The sequence below is a fragment of the Macaca mulatta genome, chromosome 1 (genome assembly GCF_049350105.2).
Source record: "Macaca mulatta isolate MMU2019108-1 chromosome 1, T2T-MMU8v2.0, whole genome shotgun sequence".
Classification (NCBI taxonomy): Eukaryota; Metazoa; Chordata; class Mammalia; order Primates; family Cercopithecidae; genus Macaca; species Macaca mulatta.
In genome coordinates this window covers 124196298-124218747 of record NC_133406.1, presented here as the reverse complement: position 1 = coordinate 124218747, position 22450 = coordinate 124196298, and the positions used below count along the sequence as shown (strand labels likewise).

The 22450-nt window shown below is 38.0% G+C and overlaps 1 protein-coding gene across 3 annotated transcripts in view; it reads left to right on the top strand.

Annotated features, from left to right (window-relative positions):
* Positions 1-10738, top strand: part of SLC22A15 (solute carrier family 22 member 15) — a 91529-nt gene extending 80791 nt beyond the window's left edge. For 2 of the 3 annotated variants that reach the window (XM_077950483.1, XM_001112207.5), the window contains 4 exons: positions 3677-3797; positions 5337-5409; positions 7734-7922; positions 8228-10738. In XM_077950483.1, the coding sequence (XP_077806609.1) occupies positions 3677-3797; positions 5337-5409; positions 7734-7922; positions 8228-8317 (473 nt within the window). In that variant the 3' untranslated portion in view covers positions 8318-10738. Of the gene's footprint in view, positions 1-3676; positions 3798-5336; positions 5414-7733; positions 7923-8227 lie in introns of all 3 variants that reach the window. The other variant, XR_001447499.3, reaches the window with a different exon arrangement.
* The last annotated feature ends 11712 nt before the right edge of the window (positions 10739-22450 follow it).

Genomic DNA, 22450 nt, shown 5'->3' with positions numbered 1-22450 from the left:
ACTTACACATGTAACCAAATACCACCTGTACCTCAATAACTTATGGAAACTAAAGCAAAAATAAAAATGAAACCACAGTGAGATACCACAGCACACTGATTAAAATGACAAAAATTACAGAGATCACAAGTGTTGGTGATAAAGAGGAACTGTAACTCATATACACTACTAGTAAAAATACAAAATGGTAAAGACACTCTGGAAAATATTTAGCAGCTTATTTTAAAGTGCTTACTATATGACCCAGTTTTATTCATGAGAAGTGGAAACCTAGATCCACACAAAGACTTTGATGCAAATGTTCATAGTGAATTTGTTAATAATAGCTCCAAACCGGAAGGAACTCAAATGCCCTTCAGCTGATGAATGGATAAACAAATTGTGGTATATCAATACAATGGAATATTAGTCAACAAAAAAAAGGAATGAACTATGTCCTGCTATGCTAAGTGAAAGAAACCACACACAAAAGTCTACAAACAGTATTATATTACTGTGAAATTCTAGAAAAGGTGAAACTATGGTGACAGAAGTTTGTGTGTATATGCTTTTTATAAAAAGTCAAAGGGAAGCAAAATGAATTGTAATTCTTACCCCATTTATGTATCATAGTAGAGGACCTGTACCTGTCTTAAAGATTTTTAACATGTGAACGATCAAAATGAACAATTTGCTTGCAATCACACAGTGAATGAAGTGGATGACAAAGTTGAATTTTTGCTATTTTGGGTCGGTGAAGTGTGACTGTGTCATACTAAGACATTTTTTTCTGGTGATCCCAAATGGTCTCTGAAAAACCTTCCAGAAAAATAGTTCTGAAAATTGTGTCCTTAGTAGTTTCTTCATTGGAATAAATTTATAGCCTCCTTGAGTTCAGAATTTGAAGAATACAAGTGTTTTGAGATTTCCTTTTTTAAAAAGATAGTTTAGTTTTGCTTATGTCTTTTAAATCGCTCTTTTTTTAGACCATCACTTTGGACATTCGTTGGTAACAGCCAATAATATCTGATTTTCAGATAAAGAATCCAGGGAGCCAGTCTAATGGCTGCAAAGCCTTCCTGAGCATTTGTCAGGACCAGCAGCTCAGCAGCCGCACAGGCAGAAGTCCCAAAAAGAATAAGAAATAATTTTCTCATAATCAAACGTGTCTGAAATGGACATGGGCTATCTTGAGGAAAAAGTGAATTTCCCTGGTTTAAGTGGCAACTGCAGACCCCGTTGGCAGGCACATATGAGAGAAGTTTTAAGCATCAGATGGGGCATTGGACTAATGCACGCATTCTGTGGACATGTACCTGGAGCCAGGCTTCCCAAATGGACTACAGCTAGAGCTATCCTGACCCTGTCATGGAAAACTTCATCTAGCTTTGGATCTTGTGGATATTAAGAAGATAGACTTTCTGTGACACACCCTTGGAATCCAGATTTCAAGGATGGCAGTTCTTTAGCCTGTTGTTAAAGATGTGTAGTGCCTCCATACAGTTCTGAAAGATGCCATTCTGTATGGGTTGAAAACAGTCCCAGAGATCATTTACAATCAAGCAAATGTGCATATTTCTGTTTGGTTCAATGCTATCCAATAGGTTTTCCCAACTCATTCTGTTTTCTGGAAAATAATTGATGAATTTAATTTGCCCTTATTATTGGTTTAAGTGAAAATGTTGTTAGATCTCAAAAGTTGAGAAACGTATATCAGGGTAAATGCTGAAAGACATGATTCTTTATCAGAAGCACCTTGTGGCTTAAAAATACATATCCAGGACTTAGAAGAGCTAACATCTTCTTCCAAATAACCTGGTAGAAGAGTTCGAGAAAGCTGCCCCAGAAGGTGGAGTTTGGCAGAGTCTGGACTACTCTGTTGAGGGCATACTCTTTAAAGAAGATGATTTTATAGTTAAGCAGGGAAGGTGAAACTTATTTTTTGGACTGGGGCATATCTATGCCTCCCTCCTTTCAAGTTGAGAGACCATGAACACAGGTTCTATTCACTAAATTAATCCCTCTTGTAGTCCTTCCATGTATTAATTCAGCAGATATTTAGTGAGCACCAGTGTACATAGTGCTATGGGAGGTGCAGTTAGGAACACAAATATAAGGAAGATACCAACCTGGGTCTGAAAGAACTCAAAATCCCAATATGGACAGGCAAGATGGAAAAGTAAGCAGCCACAAGGCAGTGTCTGAGGCACACCAGTTGAATGAATTGGAAAGTAGGGGCAGTGGAGGTCAAATGAAAGAAAGCATATTTCATTTCAGCTGTTTAGGGGTAGAGTGGTTTCTGTGAGCCATACATTCCTAAGGAAGGAGCGAGAGTGTTCTCTCTGGCAGAAATGTCAAGGAGAATGAGACACAATTACATTTGGTGATGAGGACATTGCTGCTGACCTTCAAGAGTAGGAATTTCAGGAGAGGATGGTATTGGAAGCCACATTGTAAGTTGCCAGGGCAGGTGCATTGGAGGAAGTGGAGTGGTAGTCACTCACTGGGACGTTTGATAGGGAACGATAGGAAGTACAACAGAGTCAATGAGAACTTTTTTGCCTCATAAGGAGTAAATTGTTATTTTGAAGGTAGAGGCAAATGATTATTGAAGGGGAGAGGTTAAACTTTTATTAAAAAAAATCATTAAACTGTAGAATCCCAGAAAGTATAATGTTAATAAAGGAAAAAAAATAAGATAATTGTTAGCATTTTTGGTAAAGAAATGAACTGACATAAAATACATTTTTTGCATTTTAAATAAAAGCATTACATTAAGAAACTAAAATATTACTATTGATTAGTAATTCAAGTGAGAAGTTGAGTAAAAGTAATTTCATATTTAGATTCTTGTTATTTACAGAACATTGGTCGGGCGTAGTGGCTCACACCTGTAATCCTAGCACTTTAGAAGACCGAGGCAGGTGGATCACCTGAGGTCAAGACCAGCCTGGCCAACATGGTGAAACACTGTCTCTACTAAAAATACAAAAATTAGCTGTGTGTAGTGGCAGTTGCCTGTAATTCCAGCTACTCAGGAGGCTGAGGCAGGAGAATCGCTTGAGCCTAGGAGGTGGAGGTTGCAGTGAGCAGAGATGGCGCCATGGCACTCCAGCCTGGGAGACAAGAGCAAGACTCTGTCTCAAAAAAAAGAAAGAAAGAACATTAATGTCTTTGATCTTCTGATAGTAATTGAAAGGCATTGTTCCTTACCTTCTCAGTGAAACACTAGGGGATACAAACTGCATGTAAGAGCTTTTCTGTAGCTTACCTCTGTCTCATGTATTTATCAGGGCTTGTTGTGCAGACCACTGTTTTACATCATTGATTATGTGAGTAAGAGGGAAGAAAGGAGAGTCAAGTTATACCCTTGGAAGATGAAACTTATAATTTCCATGAAGCTTACTTTATGACAGTACAGAAGTTTTCAGGGTACTCTGTCATTCAGGAGTGAGTGAAAGTTTATCACACTTAATGACACCAGTATGTAAGTTTTCAAGGGTAGAGCCAAAACACTGAAAAAATAGTTGTGTGTGTTTGTGTGATTACTAAACCTTCTGAATGTGTATGTGGTTACACTACCTCTTTGCTCTTTGAGATCAACATGAATGCCGCCCGCTCCATCAAAAGGAAATGTGCCATTTAGAGGAATTATTTTAACTGTGGGTCTCACAGGCATTTCTCTTGTCCTCCTCAGACACAGGTGTGTTTGCAGTGGTGAACAGCCATTCCTTGTCCTTGCTGGGGAAGCTGACCATCAGTGCTGCCTTTAACATTGTTTATATCTACACCTCTGAACTTTACCCTACAGTCATCAGGTATGTGTCTCACATAGCCTCATTCTTCACACATTCTACACTTTGTCATCCATTCTTGCACCAACAGAGGTGTGGTACTTATTTCATCTGCTTCTGGAGTTAGTGTGGGGCAGCAGTAATTCAGCAAGCAGTTTAGGCTAAGAGCCTGCCTTTGCAGACTGCTCTCTGCCTGCTCTGCTAGGAAAATGTCACTTTATGGTAGACTGAATTCCTTCGTGTAAGTTGTAAGAGAAGTACTCTATGCTAGGCATATTCTATCACCCAAACAGTGCGCAGATGCTGTTATTCTTTTGGTGAATTTTATTTATTCAGTCACTCATCCTGTATCACACATCACAGACAAGGGGACAAGCTCCCTATTCTCACAGAGCCTCCATTTTAACACAAAATAGACACATTTTAAAATGATAATTTCATATAGTAACAAGTGAATATCAGAGTTAAACAGCAATTGTTAAAGCTGGGTTCTTAATGAATAGGATGCGTTTATATTGAAAAGGATAAATATCCAGCCTAAATTTTCCTTTATAAAATAAGTCTGAAAGCAAGAAACACACCCAAATTTGAAGGATGGGGGTGCAGCTGAGGCTTTGCAGAACTGCTTCTGTGGTCTGGGCAGGTATTCTCTCAGCTGGCTCTTTCTCAGTCTTTTAGAGGATCTTTCCAAACAATCCTTCTCCTTCCCTTATCTGTGCAAGAAGCCTCATGGTTGTTTCTGCCTGTTAATTTAAAATTATTTTTCCCAGTAAGAGATCAGAGTGTCTGCATTGGCTAGTAATTTCCTAGTTGGTCCTGTAACCTACTTTACGTGGCTACTGGCTATAAAACTAGCATGATGATTTTGTCCAAACTGGGACAATTTTGAGAGCAAATGTGAGTATGAACTTTTCAGCTGGGATTACAGAGTGCTGTATCCCTCTACCCAAAACCATTAATTATCATTCTCTCTCCTTCCGTCTCTCCTTCCTACCTTTTTTATGCCTGCACTCACTATAAAGGTGTTCTTGGTTTCCTGACAGTACACACTTAGTCAATTTCTGTTTATATGCTTGACCCGTTAATTGTTAATTAGTTGAGTTTAAATAAATGAGCAGCCTTTTCAGATCATAAAACCCTGGCTCTTTGTAAGAGACCTAAGGCGTAAAAACCCATGAGAACTTTTAATTTAAAAATATTCAAATGCTCTTTTCTATATCATCCTTTGTGGATCCACTGTCCCATATGGTAGTTACTAGCTTTGTGTAACTGTTTAAGTGTAAATTAATTAAAATTAAATAAACATTCAGTTCTTCATCCTTCCTGGCCGCATTTCAAGCACACAGTAGTGCATGTGTCTAGTGGCTTCCACATTGAACCGGGTAATTACAGAACATTCGTAACATCTCAGGAATGTCTAGTAGGCAGCTCTAGAACCCACTGTTCTCTATGATCCTGTGCTTCCACTTCAGGACATGTTATTCCATGCCCACTGCTGCCCCCCAAGGGTCTCTTAATTCCCCCGCTAGAACTTACTGATGTATTTTTCCTTATGCTTTTCAGGAATGTTGGGCTTGGAACTTGTTCCATGTTCTCCCGAGTTGGTGGGATTATTGCTCCCTTCATCCCCTCACTGGTTGGTTTGTACCTTCTAGTTTTGTTTTTCTTGATTCTCTGCTTTGGAAATGCTTATGCTTTTGAGTAGAAAGAGGTGATGAACAGATGTCATTTAAGATCTGCTGACACAAATGTGAACCTTGTCCCTTTTAGATAGTACTCCGTCAGGGCAGACGGACTCTTATCGAGGATTCATTTGCCTCCAGTGGGTCTGATTTTTTGTTCATCTGAATTCATTGGAGGGCCTGCTATTGCCAGTGTACCCCATTCCTGTCCCCATGAAAAAGTTAGTCAACTAATAAGTATGTATGACACTTCTGCTGTGTGCTGGGCTCTATGCTGAGCACTTTCTACATATCATCACATGCAGTCCTCATAGTAACCATAAAAGGTAGGCATTGTTGTTACCCTTGTATTAAATATGAGAAATGCTACAGAAAGAGGTTAAATACCTTCCCCCAAGAACACACCTCTTGGAAAATATTAGAGGAGAAATATGTCTCGCACTGTGTCTGTTAATATGTTTTTTGAAACTTTCCAACTGTTATAGTCAAAGAAAGGGAATCAGATTAAATGACAGCCCTAAAATCCTTCATCTTAAAATGCTCAGATTCTGTGAAAGAACCCAGAGGACCCTTATGCAAGTCTCTCCTTGGTTTGATTTGTGACTTTCCCCAGCTGAGACATTTTGAAAGCAACTAGATTTGATGTGGGACTTGTTGACCTGTTCTGTAGACAACTGTTCATTACTTAGGCAGGTCTCTGAAATGCCATTGTAACCTTTTCATTTTCTGAGGTGCAGTACATTTCCCTTCTCTGAGTATCTCCATGTCTCATGGTTAATTTTAGGTCACAAGACCCTTCTTGAAGGAGTCATGTTAGGTCTGTGTTTTATTCTGCAAAATATAGGTACTGTTAAAGATATCTGACTTTGGATAGCTATGCTAGAACATTATAATACCCAGCACTGTGTCTCTGTTGCTTCCTATAAGGTTAGAAGAAGGGAAAGTGTGTGTTCCCCTTGTTTCAAAAACAGGCCCACAGTGCTGGACATATGTTTGCATGTAGATGGCTAGAGATGAAAGATTCTCCTCCTCCCTCTTCCTCCTCATCCCCATCTTCTGCTTGGTTCTCTCCATCTCTCCCTTCTCCTCCACCTTCTCCCTTTTCTACCTCCTCCATTATCTCTTCACTTTATTTTTTTTTTATTTATTTATTTTTTTTTTTGAGACGGAGTCTCGCTCTGTCGCCCAGGCTGGAGTGCAGTGGCCGGATCTCAGCTCACTGCAAGCTCCGCCTCCCGGGTTCACGCCATTCTCCTGCCTCAGCCTCCCGAGTAGCTGGGACAACAGGCGCCCGCCACGGCGCCCGTCTAGTTTTTTGTATTTTTTAGTAGAGACGGGGTTTCACCGTGTTCGCCAGGATGGTCTCGATCTCCTGACCTCGTGATCCGCCCGTCTCGGCCTCCCAAAGTGCTGGGATTACAGGCTTGAGCCACCGCGCCCGGCCCTCTTCACTTTAAAAAATCAGGAAAAAATTGCCTGAGGGGAAATCCTAATTAGTAGTGAACCTACCCACAGAATTTGGAAGCCTAAACCAGAAGATCATAAAGCTTAGCTGGAATTCTAGAATGTTGATCAGCTCTGAAAAGCCCCAGAGAAGCACCCTGGAAGCAATTGTTTTTCATGTTTTCTTTGAACCTGTTTGTGATGAAATGCTTCTGTTTTCCTGAGAATATGTTTTGGATCTCTGAAACAATTGCTTGTTTCACCAGCCCTCTACCATGCTCAATTTAGAAGCTTATAAGCCATATGTATATGGTAGGGTTGGGTTTTTAAAAGAGTTTTTACACCTTTAATCCCTGGAACTCTCAGTTATGGTGTTAAGGTATATGGGATGGTTTGGCCAATTCCAGGATTGAGAACTTTAAAGTTCATCATCAGCAAGTATTTTGGGGTGCCTCTGTGCAAAGTGGGCTCACCTGGAATGGAAGCTGAACTACGAGATGTCCTGTCAACTCTGGCCATATAGGCCTGCCTGCTCAGAGGCAGCCTGGCCTCTTCTCCTGCAGTACCCACCCCAGGCATGAAATTACTGCTTCTGATCTGCAAACCAGTACTGTTCTTTTATTTACTCACTCCCATATCTATATGCCTGAGGAATCATTCTCTGATTTCCCAGGATAATTCTTCATGTGGAAAGAAGTGGTTTATAGTGTAGTCTACTGGGAGGTCATGAACTGGGTGGTAAACATGACAGTTTTTCAGTCATGAGACTGCTTGCGTTACTTGCAAAGGAAACTAATGCTCTGGTTTGTTTTCATTCCACTACCCACCTCTGCAGAAATATGTGCAATGGTCTTTACCATTCATTGTCTTCGGAGCCACTGGCCTGATCTCCGGCCTCCTGAGTTTGTTATTGCCAGAAACCGTTAACAGTCCGCTGCTCGAAACATTCTCCGACCTTCAGGTGTATTCGTATCGCAGGCTGGGAGAAGAAGCATTATCTTTACAGGCCTTGGACCCCCCACAGGTGTGATATTTTTCTTAATTATTATACCACTCGGATGGTGGCAGTTATTGAAAAAAGGAAGGTTTGCGTTAAATAGAACTGAGCAAAACTGCTGGAAAACAAAGGTGGGATCTAACAGCAGCTGATTTTCAGAGAAATAAAGATGATCGATGATTCATGAGCTTTCCTAGAATATTTTAGGGGCTATTTATTGGGGAAATAGATGTCATATAAATACATTTGTCAGTTGAATAGCTAGATGGTAGTTTCCGTTTCAGAAATGTCATGACATCATTTCCCTGCCCTTTTCTTCTCTCCTGTTTCAGTGTGTGGACAAGGAGAGTTCTTTAGGGAGCGAGAGTGAGGAAGAGGAAGAATTTTACGATGCAGATGAAGAGACTCAGATGATCAAGTGAAGAGCCCCAGATTCCCCCTAAGAAGCAAAGGATCATCTTTTATGCCTCTGGCTAAGGCAGGTTCTTCCATGAATATTAAGAGAGTTGTAAAAAGAGAGGCTTGGCTTGAACGTACATAGATGGTACCCGGCGTGGACTGATGTTTTTAGGCACAGAAGTTGGAGAAGAGATTTCATGAGAGACAACATCACTGCATTGAGAGAATAGTTGTTAATTTGTTTAGAATTTAAGTTCTGCTCAGAATCATAACATCTGGCCGAACAGCCCAAACCCACATGCCAGAGTGGTAGGCTCATTTGTTTCTAGAGGTTTCATAATGTCGCTTTTCCTTCATCATGATCTAAATAAAGGCAGATATGTAAAACTTCTCACTATTTTGATGGGGTAAGATAAGCTATCCTTAAGATTTAATCTTTACACCACGTTGAACATTTGCCCCTATCAGTTGCTACTCAGGAATCTTCTGGTACAGGTTAACATCAGCATTTTAATTTTGTGTCCAGGAAAAAGCACCCAGAGGTCATCTATGTGTCCCGAGACCCTCCAGCTTTTTCTCAGCTGATGAAATAAGAGTCCTCAGCTTGGTTCCCAGCCTGCTGGTTGACTTGGGCTCCTCATGCCTTGAGTCCCACTGATGATTCATTAGGAAAAGCCAGATGTACCAAAGCGGTTTACTCAGAGTCAGGAGTGTAGCTCTGGCTGCCTATCAGCTCCCTTGGATACTACAGTGTGTGATTTCTTCCTTTCCCACTAATATGCACATCCAGAAAAATTTCCATCTGAGATTCTAGTACTTCAAAATCATGCATAGTAAATGAGAAAGCCTTAAGTAGAGGGCAGTTAAACAGTGACATGTTGAGCACCTGGAGGGAAAAAAAAGGTGCAGTTTTTAATAATGGAGAAAATGAAATTATCTTTGATAAGTTTTTATTTGTTTTGCTTTCAGTATTGTACCATGAGGGATTTGGACAATATTTAAGAACTTGTCCTAGATCAGCCCCTACCTGTTTAATCAGAATGGAAGGTTCAGTAATTTCACAGGAAATGTTGGTTTTTCATTAAGTGCTACCAACTTTCAAGTGAATGTTACATTTGATTTCCTAAAATCATGTCTTGAAAACATGTTTTCCCATGAAACGTGAATACTATCTCAAATAGGAATATAAACCTAGAGTCAACAAGCTTAGGTAGCACTGATTTAGGTCACTTTCCCAATGAGGAAAATTTCTGTGTTTTCAGAATTTCCATTTCTACTAACCTCTTGGAGAAAAAGAAATTGAATTAGAGGTAAATAGAAGACGTCACTGTGGCTGCTTCTGGAAGTGCTGGAAGCATCACCCCAATTGACTCCAAATACTGTCATGTTTTCTTGCACATTGACTTCTGGTTTCCACTGTATCAGTATGTACCTTTGTAATTGTTATTTTTATGTCTTTTATGCCCTTGATTATTAATTGGGCTCTTCATAAACAGAGGCCATCTCTACTACTGTTTATTTTTCTCTGCTGTGCCCAGAACATTGGCCTAGACACAGTAAGACCTAGTAAATATTACTGTTTCTAGCCATCAGGGAGATTGCGGAACTCCTCCCAGTATAACTTTTGCAAACTCCAGGCAAATCTGACCCAAACTCCCAAATTGTCATATCCTGCTTCACTTTCTCTGGAAAATAGACACCTTCTCAACATCAGAATAGGAAGAGAGGAAGAACTTACAAGGACATTTAAACGTTCTTCTTAAATGGTGGTTGGGCATTTAAAACACTGAACTAACATATACATAATTTTTGATTAGTTGGTGCTTTCTTTGTATTATAAGAGTAATATATCTCATTACAGAAAATTTGGAAACTAGAAATTAAAAAATGTATCACCCATACGTCCAGCATTGAGAGAAAACCAGTGTTACGGCTTTGTTCCATTTGAAGATCAATTGGAAGTGCATCTCTCTATTGGCACTGGGTTCGATTGCCTCTGGCTAATAGAGTTCAATTAGTTCTATCCCTGGGTTTCCTTTCTTAGCTGTGGGGTGAAAGGTAGGAGGGAGAGATCTACAATTTGAATACGTGTTACTTAATAAGGCTCAGCTGGCCATCAGTTCCTTATGTCAGATGTGTCATTAAATTTTTTTTCTAGATGGTCCTTGAGCAAAACTTAGTAATTACTTTTTTTTATTTCCACTGCCTTTATAAAATCAAAATTTCCTCCTTTTGATAATAACTGTTGAATACTATTGATGTAGAGAATGTGTACATGTGTATATTTGCATTGATTAAATTATTGGAAAACTTTTCATTGATAGGTAATGTATTTTGATTGTGCAGATGGTTTGTAGAAAGTATCCTTTTTTTATTCTATTCAAAATTAAATTTTTTTTCTCCTAAAATAAAGCAAGAAAAGTAAATGTAAGATATATAAGAAACCCCAGAGTTTCCAGGGTGAAAGTTCTCATTAGCAGCTTGTTCAAAACATTTACATCACACAGATATTTGAAAGGAACCATGTTGAAATTTTCTGAGTTTATGAGTTATAACCACAGCCCAGTAAAACCAATACTTGTTATTTGGCTACTTCCAAGCAATGCAGATATTCTTTAGTATTTAAAAATGAGCAAATAAACAAAATGAGGCAAATAAATGAAGAAAATGAGTTTCTGAGGCACTGCTTAAGTGACCATAAATCAGACACATATTTTTATGGTGGGCAAATTGATGAAGATACTTTTAGTAGGCGATTTATATTCATAACAAATACATATTGAAATAATGTCACTACTGTATCAGAATTAAGAAACAGCCTCGCATTAGGACTTCTCCATACAAATTCTTTATCATTGGTTCTTAAATTGGAAAAGTACCTATAAATGATTACATTTTTTAACTAAATAAAATGCAGATATTTTGGCTTCTTGTGAATTTAATAAAGAATCATAAAACATAGGCCTTTTTTTTGTTCTCCCAGAATGTCTCAAAATCTACAGTAGTAGCTTTGACAAGTTGGGCAAATGCAGAACCTGCTAATGAGTTAAGTAATATGTGGGCAGGGGTTGTAGCAAAGTTGTAGACTGATGGACACAAAAGTTAACTATCCAAATACTTCTAGAATGAGGAAAATGCAAAGACAGTGCATTGTGGAAAATCCATCAATGTAGAATATCAAAGGAGAAAGAGCTTATGATTGCCTCAATAGAAAAATAAACATTATTTGACAACATTCAACATACATTCAAAATAAAAGCTATTAGTAGAGTAGGAATAAAAGGATGCTTCCTTAATAAAATAAGAGATACTATAGTAGATATGGTAAATTGGCACACAGCATCTCTTCACCTTCCTGGTACCTTGGCCTTTAGCCTTTTTTTTTTTTTATCATAACCCACAGTAAGAAATGTGTTTTATATATTCATCCTGTCATACTTCCCCACTTATAAATATATATGTACATATAAAATATCTATGAATCATAAAAATGTATATATTTTATGCAATAATACTTAATCTTGCTAGGCACACTAATAACTTATGTTCTATTTCACTTTTTAAAATGCCATTTATGACTCAATAAATGGATATCATGACCCGCTAATAGGTTCCAACCCATAGTTTGAAATCCACTGTTCTACTCTATCTTCTTGTACTTCAGAAGCTTTGAAGCTAAAATGTACATTTTCTGAATTTCTTGCAGATAAGTTTACCCCTTGCAGCCAGGTGAAGTTTGGTTTCCTTCAATCAGATACAAATGGAACTTGGAAGGTAGAAATAAGGTGGAGGCCATACTTTTGATGAGTCTGCTTTTTTCTTCACAGTGGTGGAGCCATTTGGTTTTTTTGAGGCAGTATCAGCCAGAGATGTTGTCAGTTGAGCAATAAGATCTTAAGATGTTTTGATAAACCTGGAGTAATACTTCTAGTATTCAAATGGAAAAACAAAGATCCAAAAATATTCAAGACAACTCTGATAAAGAAGAGCACACAGAAGGTACTTGACTTTCTAGATATAAAAACTTACAAATCTGTATTGTTGGTCAGCAGTAGACAAATAGATCAATAGAACATAACAGAGATTTGTTAAAGATAGCATGACACATTAGAGGAAAAAGTGAACAATTATTGATACTAAGTCTTCTCACCATAACAAAAATAAATTCCAAATAGATTGAAGGCCTCAATGAAAAACAGCAAAACTTTAAAACTATTTGAAAGTTATAGAATATTCTTATGACCTTGGAAAATGGATAGATGTATCAGACAAGAACTAAAAATCATAAATTATTTTTTAATCGATATATGTGACTTGATCTAAATTTAAAACTTGTTTCTATATGACTGAACATTCTACAGAGTTAATAGGAAAGCAGCCTGGGTGCAGTGGCGCACGCCTGTAATCCCAGCACTTTGGGAGGCCAAAGTGGGCGAATCACCTGAGGCCAGGAGTTCAAGACCAGCCTGGCTAACGTGGTGAAACCCCATCTCCACTAAAATACAAAAAAAAAAGTTAGCCAGGCATGGTGGCATGTACCTATAATCCCAGCTACTCAAGAGGCTGAGGCCAGAGAATCGCTTCAACCCAGAACGGGGAGGTTGCAGTGAGCCAAGATCACGCCGCTGCACTATAGCCTGGGCAACAAAGCAAGACTCCGACTTAAAAAAAAAAAAAGAAAGCAATAGATTAGGGCAACATTTATAAGCAATAAGGATTAATATCCAGACTATATGAAGAGTTACTGCAAATCAGAGATAAAAGCAATAAAGTTTACAAAAACTATGATTAGGCAATTTATAATTCATAGGTGAAAAGATGCTCAACCTCACTACAGGATCAGGGAAGTGCAAACTGAAACTACATGAAGATATCTTTAAAAATCCATTAGATTGGGAAAATAAGAGTCAGAATATCAAATGTTGAAGCTATGAAGAAAAGGAATTTAGTGACATCCTGATAGAAGCATAAATTTATTCATCAACTAGGTTGTCAGCGAGTGGGGATGAAAATGTACATAGTCTAAGATTCAGAAATTCTGCTTCTATGTATATCTCATGGAAGAGTGTTTTCAGAAATTTTTACTATAACCCACTGTAAAAAGTTTTATACTGTGACACACAGTACACACACCTGCACACATACCCATATATGTGTGTGTGTGTGTATATATATATATACACACATAGATATATAATTGAAATGGTGTTATAAAACAATACCTACTACCCTTAATATCTGCACTGCATTATATTTTGTTTTATTTCATTTCATAAAGAACACTAGTGAAGACACACTAAAATGATTTCACAGTTTTGAATGGATCAAAACATGCAGTTGGAAAAAGTGAAACATACTACCCTTAATATTTGCCTTGGTACTTGCCTGATATACATGTGTACAAGAGATTCGTATAGAATGTTCATTGCAGCATTGTTAGTTGTAATAAAACAATGGAGGTAAATACCTTCAGTAGGGAAATGTATATATATAATTTCATATGCATAGGACGAAGTAAAAACATAGTTCTATGATTGAGGTGATTGGATCTCAATAATGTTGAACAAAATGTTGGCAAATTTTTACTGGATCAAAGTCCTTTCATGTTTAAATTTTCCAGTGAATGATTGGAGTACTTGCTAATTAAAGGGATTTAAATGCTTTTCATGTCATACTTTAAAGTGAAGACTATTGATATTCTGTTACAAAAATATAGAAATCTCTTAATCCCACCCAGATGAAGAATTATCCCTTTTCCCCATGGAGAAAGTCTATAAACTTGCCCACCTGCAAGTCTCAATTTATCTTCAAAAAGAGCTTTGCATTTGTGGAAACATTTAGACAACTTTTCAGCCAAGACTCTTGAGCTATCTTATGAAGCTTAGAAAAGATTACATATTTATTAAAAAATGTGAAGGGCAGATGTAGCTAAATTAGTATTAAAAGAACTTCAGTCTAGACCCTGAAGAACAATTGATTTTGAATAGAATTGATTGATACAGTTGCTTTGCTTCAAAATATAACTTTAAGAAATGGAATGAAATGATGGTGTATGAATGTAAAAGCACACAGTCAACTTGGAGGACTTTAATTAATGAGTGATTTACCAGTATGTGTGCAGAGCTTCTAGAAACCATGTAAGATAAAGCATTATGCAAAAGGAAGCCATTAATAGAGTATGTAAAGGTGAGCCTTGTGGAGCACAGCACCACAGGAGGAGTGGATCCAGAGGGGCAGAGGCAAACAAGATATTCGCTCACCACTGGGAGACCCATAAAAACTGGTGAATATCTGTCACATCCGATGATTACGGCTTTAGAAGCATTCAAGCTAAGCAGTTCTTGGTGGTGATAATACAACAGATTAATTTGCTTCCTGGAGTCACTTTTATTCTTATAGTTGTATGTCACCACATCAATGTAAAAGAAGAAGGACTTGGCCAGGCACGGTGGCTCACGCCTATAATCCCAGCACTTTGGGAGGCTGAGGCGGTTGGATCACAAGGTCAGGAGATTGAGACTATCCTGGCTAACACGGTGAAACCCCGTCTCCATTAAAAATACAAAAAAAAAAAAATTAGCCAGGCATGGTGGCGGGCGCCTATAGTCCCAGCTACTCGGGAGGCTGAGGCAGGAGAATGGCTTGAACCTGGGAGGCAGAGCTTGCAGTGAGCTGAGATCGCATCACTGCACTCCAGCCTGGGCGATAGAGCAAGACTCCGTCTCAAAAAAAAAAAAAAAAAAAAAAAAAAAGGAAGGACTACAACATGCCTTACACTGTCTACAACTAGGATGTGATTTGCCAAACAACTCCCTTTGCCCTCTAATGCTTTCAGTGGGTACTGAATGACCTGAGGACTACATCAAATACTACATCTCACCACACTGGTGATTCTTTTTGAGGAAAACAAAGATCAACTATGATCAGCAGATGCCTTAAGGCCTCACACTTACACACACACCACCCCATTTCCTTGATAATATAAAATAGCAAAACAGTGACCTGAAATGAATTGTAATATCTATAATATGCCTGTCTCTGATGCAGCATGGTTAGACTGGAAAACTTAATTCTGAAGTTGACAGGGAAGAAAATTGGCAAAGGCAGCAATTTACTTCCAAATAATATTCTTTCCAAATTATTTGTTGTAATTAATTTTTTCTTGATAGTTTCCTCTGAGCGGATACTATAACCAAGGAAGAGCAAGAAAATGAAGAGTATTTTGCTTTTACAGGAAGAATGGCAGCCAGAAAGACCAGTGGTTAGGAAATGCCAATCAAACCAACTTTTCTTTAAAAAATACTCCCAAAGGCCTTCTTAGTTTTCATAAGTAATGGGGTCTTGCATTGGTTTTCTATTGATGCTATAACAAATTACCACAAACTTAGTGGCTTTAGACAAGATGAATTTATTTTATGACAGCTCTGAAGTCAGACTACAAAATGAGTCCTAAGGGGCCTGAATGAAGATGTCAGCAGTGCTGGTTTCTGGATTCCTTTTCTGCAATAAAAGGTAACATCCACAGGTTCTGGGGATTTAAATATGGATAGCTTTGGGGGAGAACATTATTCAGCCTGTCACAGGTGTCTTAAAGTGTGTGTCAAAAGATCCTAGGTAGACAAGATCTGGTAGAGTCATCAGTGTATGTTATTAATTTAATGAATAATTCAGTCATCACCTGGAGAAGCCAGACAGAAATGGGTAGCAGCTCCAAATCTCCATTTATCGTTGATCTTTTCTAACTATTTAACTAAGCCTGAGGTCTCCCACTGAGACATTTTGTCACTTGTTGTTTGAAAGAATACCCTGCTTACAAAATAATTTAAAACTCACAAGTCTTTGTTTTTGAGTTTCATTTGTTGCTGTATCTTAACAGTTTTTTTAGCAATTATCAAAATCAGCCAGTCACTTCTGTTATTACTTATACTTTTGTTATGTTCTCTGTAATCAACCTATACTTTTCCATCAAACTCTTTGTTTTGTTTGTTTTGAGACAGGGTCTCGCTCTGTTGCCCAGGCTGGAGAACAGTGGCGTGACCCTGGCTGACTGCAACCTCCGCCTCCCAGGCTCAAGTGATCCTTCTGCCTCAACCTCCCAAGCAGCTGGAACTGAAAGCATGCATCACCATGCAGGGCTAATTTTTTTGTAGAGGTGAGGTTTTGCCATGTTGCCCAGGCTGGTCTTGAACTCCTGAGCTCAAGAGATCTTCCAGCCTCAGCCTCCCAAAGTACTGAGATTACAGGTGTGAGCTATCACCCCCAGCCTTCTGTGAAAGTCTTATTGTGTCATTTAATAAATGATGATGTCTTCCCTACTAGGCCATAAGCTCTACAACAACAGAGTACATGTCTTTCTTTTTTCCAATCCATAGCACTGGGCCTAGTGTGTCATGGGCATTCAGATTACTCTTTCATATGAGCTCTATTGTTACACTGAACTCAAAGGCAAGCAGGGACCATATCTTATTCATCTTATTTACCCTAAAAACTAGCATGGTATCTGGGACACAGTAGTCACTTACTACATTTCTGAATGAATGGATGCCCAGACACAAGGCAGTCATGATTAGTTTAGTCTATTCAGTAATGTACTCAAGAGGGATACTCTTCCCCAAAATCAATTTGAGAAAAGGACTTTTGATTATTTATGTCTGAGAAAGCTGTGTATAGATACTAGAAAAACCTTCATTTCACCTTAACCTTCTCATTATCTAATCTCACCATTTTGTGTAAAGTTGTAGTTAGGATGAGAATATATTTAAGAGAGCACTGATCCCTTTTTTATAGGGTTAAAGATGTCTACCTTGAGAAAGGAGGTAGGCAAAGAAAGATTAATTAAATAATAATCTTGTCCATGTACCTATAGACTTATTACTATGGTACTGTTCAGCCTACTGATTTGTAGAATGAATGAATTTGGTGATTTTAAAAAATTGAGATATCTCCCTGTCTCAATAGAGAGGCAGTCTATCCTATGATGGTATTCTTTGGACAAATTTTTGACATAGTCACCAATATTGTAGTCTTCAGGTCTTTTAAAATAATTCATCTAATGGAAACACCATATAAAAGGTTGAGAAATGATGTCTATTTGGTTCTAGGCATTTGAGGATCATCAAACACATTAAGAAAAAAGATCATTAGGTGTTTGATCAATGTTTAGGTTTTTCTGTTTGCTAGATAACTCAGAAGGTGTCTCTCATATGTTGACTAAATATAGGTTACCTTTGATTTGTCAGAGGAATGCTATGCTGGAGGAATGCATAAATGGCTGAAAACAACAGAGAGTAAAGCCTAAGGGGAAAGTTTGACAGGCTGGTTGTATTTATGTATTCATCCTGCCACATCCTCGAAAAAGGTATTTATTGTTAAGTAGGTTCCAAAACATCTTCAAGACCAGAAAATGCCTTGGATGCCACTGGGCTGTTGAATTCCTTAGTTATTGATTTACTAATGTCATCATGAAACAATTTATGATCTTCCCAATCCAGTACCCAGGAGAGGGAAGGGCTCGATAAGGATTTAGCTGATAAGGAGGAGAAGAATTGCAAGATTGAAGACCCAGAGCAGCAGCAAAGAATTTTGAAAAAGAAATTTCACTAAAGAGTAAAGTTAGTGTTATTTTGGTTATGTGGAATATTAGAGTGAATTAAGTAGAAGAATAAAATCACTAATAAAATTGATTAGCAAAGAGGTAATAAAATCACACCATTGAGAAACAGATGCTAACCTAGACTTTGTATATCTTCAATTTCCTTTCAAGCATTTCAAACCTCCCCAAATAGCTTCAAATTTATCCTTAGGTAGATGTGCACAAAAGGTTTCTTCAGCTACTTTCTAGTATTCAAGAGATTATTTCACGGAAAAATCACATTTATTTATTCATCAGTTATTTTGGTAAGTATTCTAGGTGCTCGATTAAAAGAGATAAATGGCTCACGCCTGTAATCCTAGCACTTTGGGAGGCTGAGGTGGGCAGATCACTTGAGGTCAGAAGTTTGAGACCAGCCTGGCCAATATGGTGAAACCTTGTCTCTACTAAAAATACAAAAATTAGCCGGAAATCACCTGAACCTGGGATGTGGAGAATGCAGTGAGCTGAGATCGTGTCACTGCACTCCAGCCTTGGCGACAGAGTGAGACTCTCTCTCAAAAAAAGTTAAAAGTACAATGATAAAATAGATAGCATGTCTTATTTTTCTTCAGGCTCTGTTTAATGGTGGTGATGATGACATGATGGTCATCACTACCATCCATTGAGTACATGCACCGTGTCACCATGTTAAATGCATTCCATGGTTATTACATCATTTAATTCTCACAACTCTATTAGGTAGTTTTATAATCCCTACTTTATTGATGAAAACAATGAAGCTAAAAGACATTACATAACTTTCTCAAGGTTACAGTAAGTGGCAGTGCTAGGTCTAGACCCTATCTTTCATGTGTCAAAGCCTAGCATTTAATTGCCCCTTCTGCCCTGCTTCCTGTGAGAGTTAATTCAAGAGAAAAAGTGTCACTTCTTTTTCACAGATAGTTAGAAATTGTTCCAACACCTCCCTGGTTTTCAGGACAAGAATGCAAATTGAGAACAGACACTGGTGGAATCCTTAGGAAGCCAAGGCTCAGACATTTTGATTAGGCCCCATCTGGAGGAAGGCCTTTAGAAGGATTCTAATTAATTAAGGATTCTCCCTATATTTTATAAACATTTGAGATTGTTTTCTCCAGAATTAGTGCAGGAATATATTTGCCAGTCAATAATATGAATTGACTGAGAAGTTTGTCAAGATTCATTAATGGGCTCAGTTCAGTTAAGATCTCATAAAGAAGGTGGCAAAATTCTTCTCCATATCTCTAGGGTGCCCTTTGAGATCACTTTATTTGCTTTGGGGAAAGTATTACCCTGACATTCTGCCAAGTACATTCAAGAAATACTCACTGAGGGCCTCCTGTGGCTCAGGCACCATAGTAGGCTTGGGGCTGTCGAAGATCAGTGAGCTGGGTTCCTCAAGCCTGAGCCTTTCCAGAGTCTGGCCTGAATGGGATATAGGTGATGGGAAGTAGGAGGGATTAGGGGAGGGGTTTGAAGTCAAAGGTAAAAGCCCTTAGTGAAATTAGAGAGAACCTCAGATATCCAAGTTTTGGAAACTACCTAGTAACAGAAAATGATTTATTTTATGGAAGAATTTCTTAAGAAATGATAGCTCAGGCTAGGATTTCTGCTAGAGTTTCATGGAAATTCAAGTCACAACTTCTAAACTCTTCTTCACCCCATGCTTTAATTATGCCACTGGCTAAAGCCTGTTACCTGAAGAGAGTAGGCTTGCTGCTGTCAGTAAAGGGATGCATATACATATCCTCTTGCCTGGCACACAGTAGGCCCATATCAGATCAGCCAGGTTTCAAAGCCCAGAGTAAACAACCAGGGCTTCCCAACCACCACCAATTTTCTTTTGCATTCCTCATTAAATTTATTTGATGCTTAATAACTTTTAGCTTTGAAATAGTTCAAAATATTCCCCAAATATATTGTAAGTACCCTCTGAAGTTTTCATAATCAATATCATGTAAATTGTAGTTTTAGAATCAGAAACATTCTCATTTTCCTCATATGTCAGATGAAATGTTAATAATACCATCTTTATTGTAATTGCTGTGATGATTACTAAGTGACATGTATATAAAATGCCAACTGCTATGTAATAGAGCTTCAATAAATTATACCACTTAGGAACTGTCGAAGATTTTAAAATAAGAATTTAATGCACATTTATGTATTTGGAAAAAGCGTAGCATTTATGTATTTTTTAAATAGCAACATGAGAGGTCCCTTTTATTTAAAAAAAATTTTTAAGTGTTTTTTCAAGAGATATCTCATATTGCTATACCTTTTCCAGAAAATGAAATCGATATGAAATGTTTCAAGAAAATATTTTCACTTGATCCAGTTCATTTGCCAACTAATAATATAACTGAAGAAATGTGACTTTTGTAAGATTATTTCCCTTCTTACTGTCCTTGAAGATCTTTCAATCTTTCATTTCCTATAGAGGAATGCCTGTAATCTGCTTTCTCCTCCCACTTTTCTGAAGAATCCCTGGAGCAAAATCGGGGAGGAGGCCGTAGCCTCCTTGTGGGAGGAGTTGGAGAGACTACATGATAAAACGACTTTCTGACCCTAGACAAAAGACCTTCTCTCTTCTGTTTTTGGAATTGTTTTGGAAGGGTGAGTATGGGAGAAAGGTAACTGGGGAGTGTGAGTGTGTGTGTGTGTGTGTGTGTGTGTGTGTGTGTGTGTGTGTGTGTGTGTGTATTCCGTCTGGAGCTCTACAAGGGAACCTAGGAGAGAAACCAGGAGCGCTGGCTGCACCATTCTCTAGGGAGAGAAGGATCCTGAAGATTCTGGCTAAGGGTGCCCTCAGGGAAAGAGTGCGATCTGTCTAGAGTGACATTTGTGTTTAAATTATGGAAACCTAAGGAAGCCTTAGATGAATGACCAGAAAGCAAATTGAATTGCACATTATATACACCACTCTTAAGGTGGATGGAAAAGTCTCATTGTTTTAAGAACAAATAAATATTACCAGACTCAGTTCTACCTAGTTGTTCACATAAAGATTCTATCCTTTGCCCTCTTTCCTTTCTACTTTATATATTTTCCCTGAGCAACTTTAATGCTATCTGCTCTGAATATTGAGCTTTATTGTTTGTATATTATTTATTTTTTATTATAAAAATAATACTGCATCAGTTGTAGGAAAAAAAAAAAAGACAATACATGAAAGACTAACATGGAAAAGAAAACTTAAATGCAATTCTGCCACCCCACGATAACCACGCCTAACCTTTTCACCATCTGTGGGTAATGTTTTGTGACCTGCTTTTTTCCCATTTGTTGATATGTCACAAACATTTTCCTGATATTATTATTTTTCCATATTATTTTAAAAGCTGCAGAGCCTTGTATTATATGGCTGTATTATAATGTATTTACCCAATGTTTACTTATTAGATATTTAGTTTATGTCCAATTATCCCTCTTGTAAATGAGGCATACAGGGAGTTAGCATACTTCCCATGTTTCCCTCAGTTAAATTTTAAGATACAGATTCATGGGGTCAATGAGCATGATTTTGACAATTTTAATGAAAATCTTCGTATCAGTTTAGACTGTCATTGTTAATATATAGGACCAGATCCCCCACACTGTCCTTTTCCTTATCTTTGCCAAATCATCAAAATATGGGGGGTCAGAGGGTTGAACAAGAGGGATATCTCATTATTAGGACTTCATTTGCATGTTTTTGGTAACTAGAGATGTAATAGTTTTATTCTTCTTAGCCATTTGTATTTCTTTTGTGAATTGCCTTTTCAGATTCTCTGCTCATCCTGTTATAAAATTATGTTTTCTAATCTTGAAGTTTAAGGTTTTTACTTAGCTAACATTTTCAGTACCTTCAGCATAAGTTCCTCACGCACACAAGTGGAGAGAAATGTTCACCTCCTTTTACTTCTGGTTTCTTTTATGATTTGTTTTTATATTTAACTTCTTAATTTACATGGAATTTATTTTGGTGCGTGGAATGACATAGGGGCCTGGCTTTACTTTTTTCCGACCAGCAGAGCATTTTCCTTTCCACTATTTGCTTCATCATTTATTTGGTCCCCATCAATTAAAAATGCCATCTTTATCTCAGAACCTTAAGGATTCAGGGATGACCATGATTGTTTAGGCAGGAGAAGGGGAGTGGTTGGAAGGAAATGAGGCAGTAAGGAGACTTCAACTTTATGAGTAGCATTTTATGTGGTTTACTTTAAAAAAAGATCAACAGCAAAAATGACAAAGGTTTTCATTTGTGAAATCTGGCCATATGAACCCAGGAGTCTTTTCTTTTTCCTTTCCCTTTCCCTTTCCTTTCCCTTTCCCTTTCCTTTCCCTTTCCCTTTCCTTTCTTTCTTTCTTTCTCAGGGTTTCACTCTGACAGCTCACTGCAACCTCAAACTCTTTGGGCTCAGGTGATCCTTCTACCTCAGCCTGCCAAGCATCTAGGTATACAAGCATACACCACCACACCCAGCTAATTTTTGTATATCTTGTAGAGATGAGGTTTCATCATGTTGCGCAGGCTGGTCTTGAACTCCTGGGCTCAAGC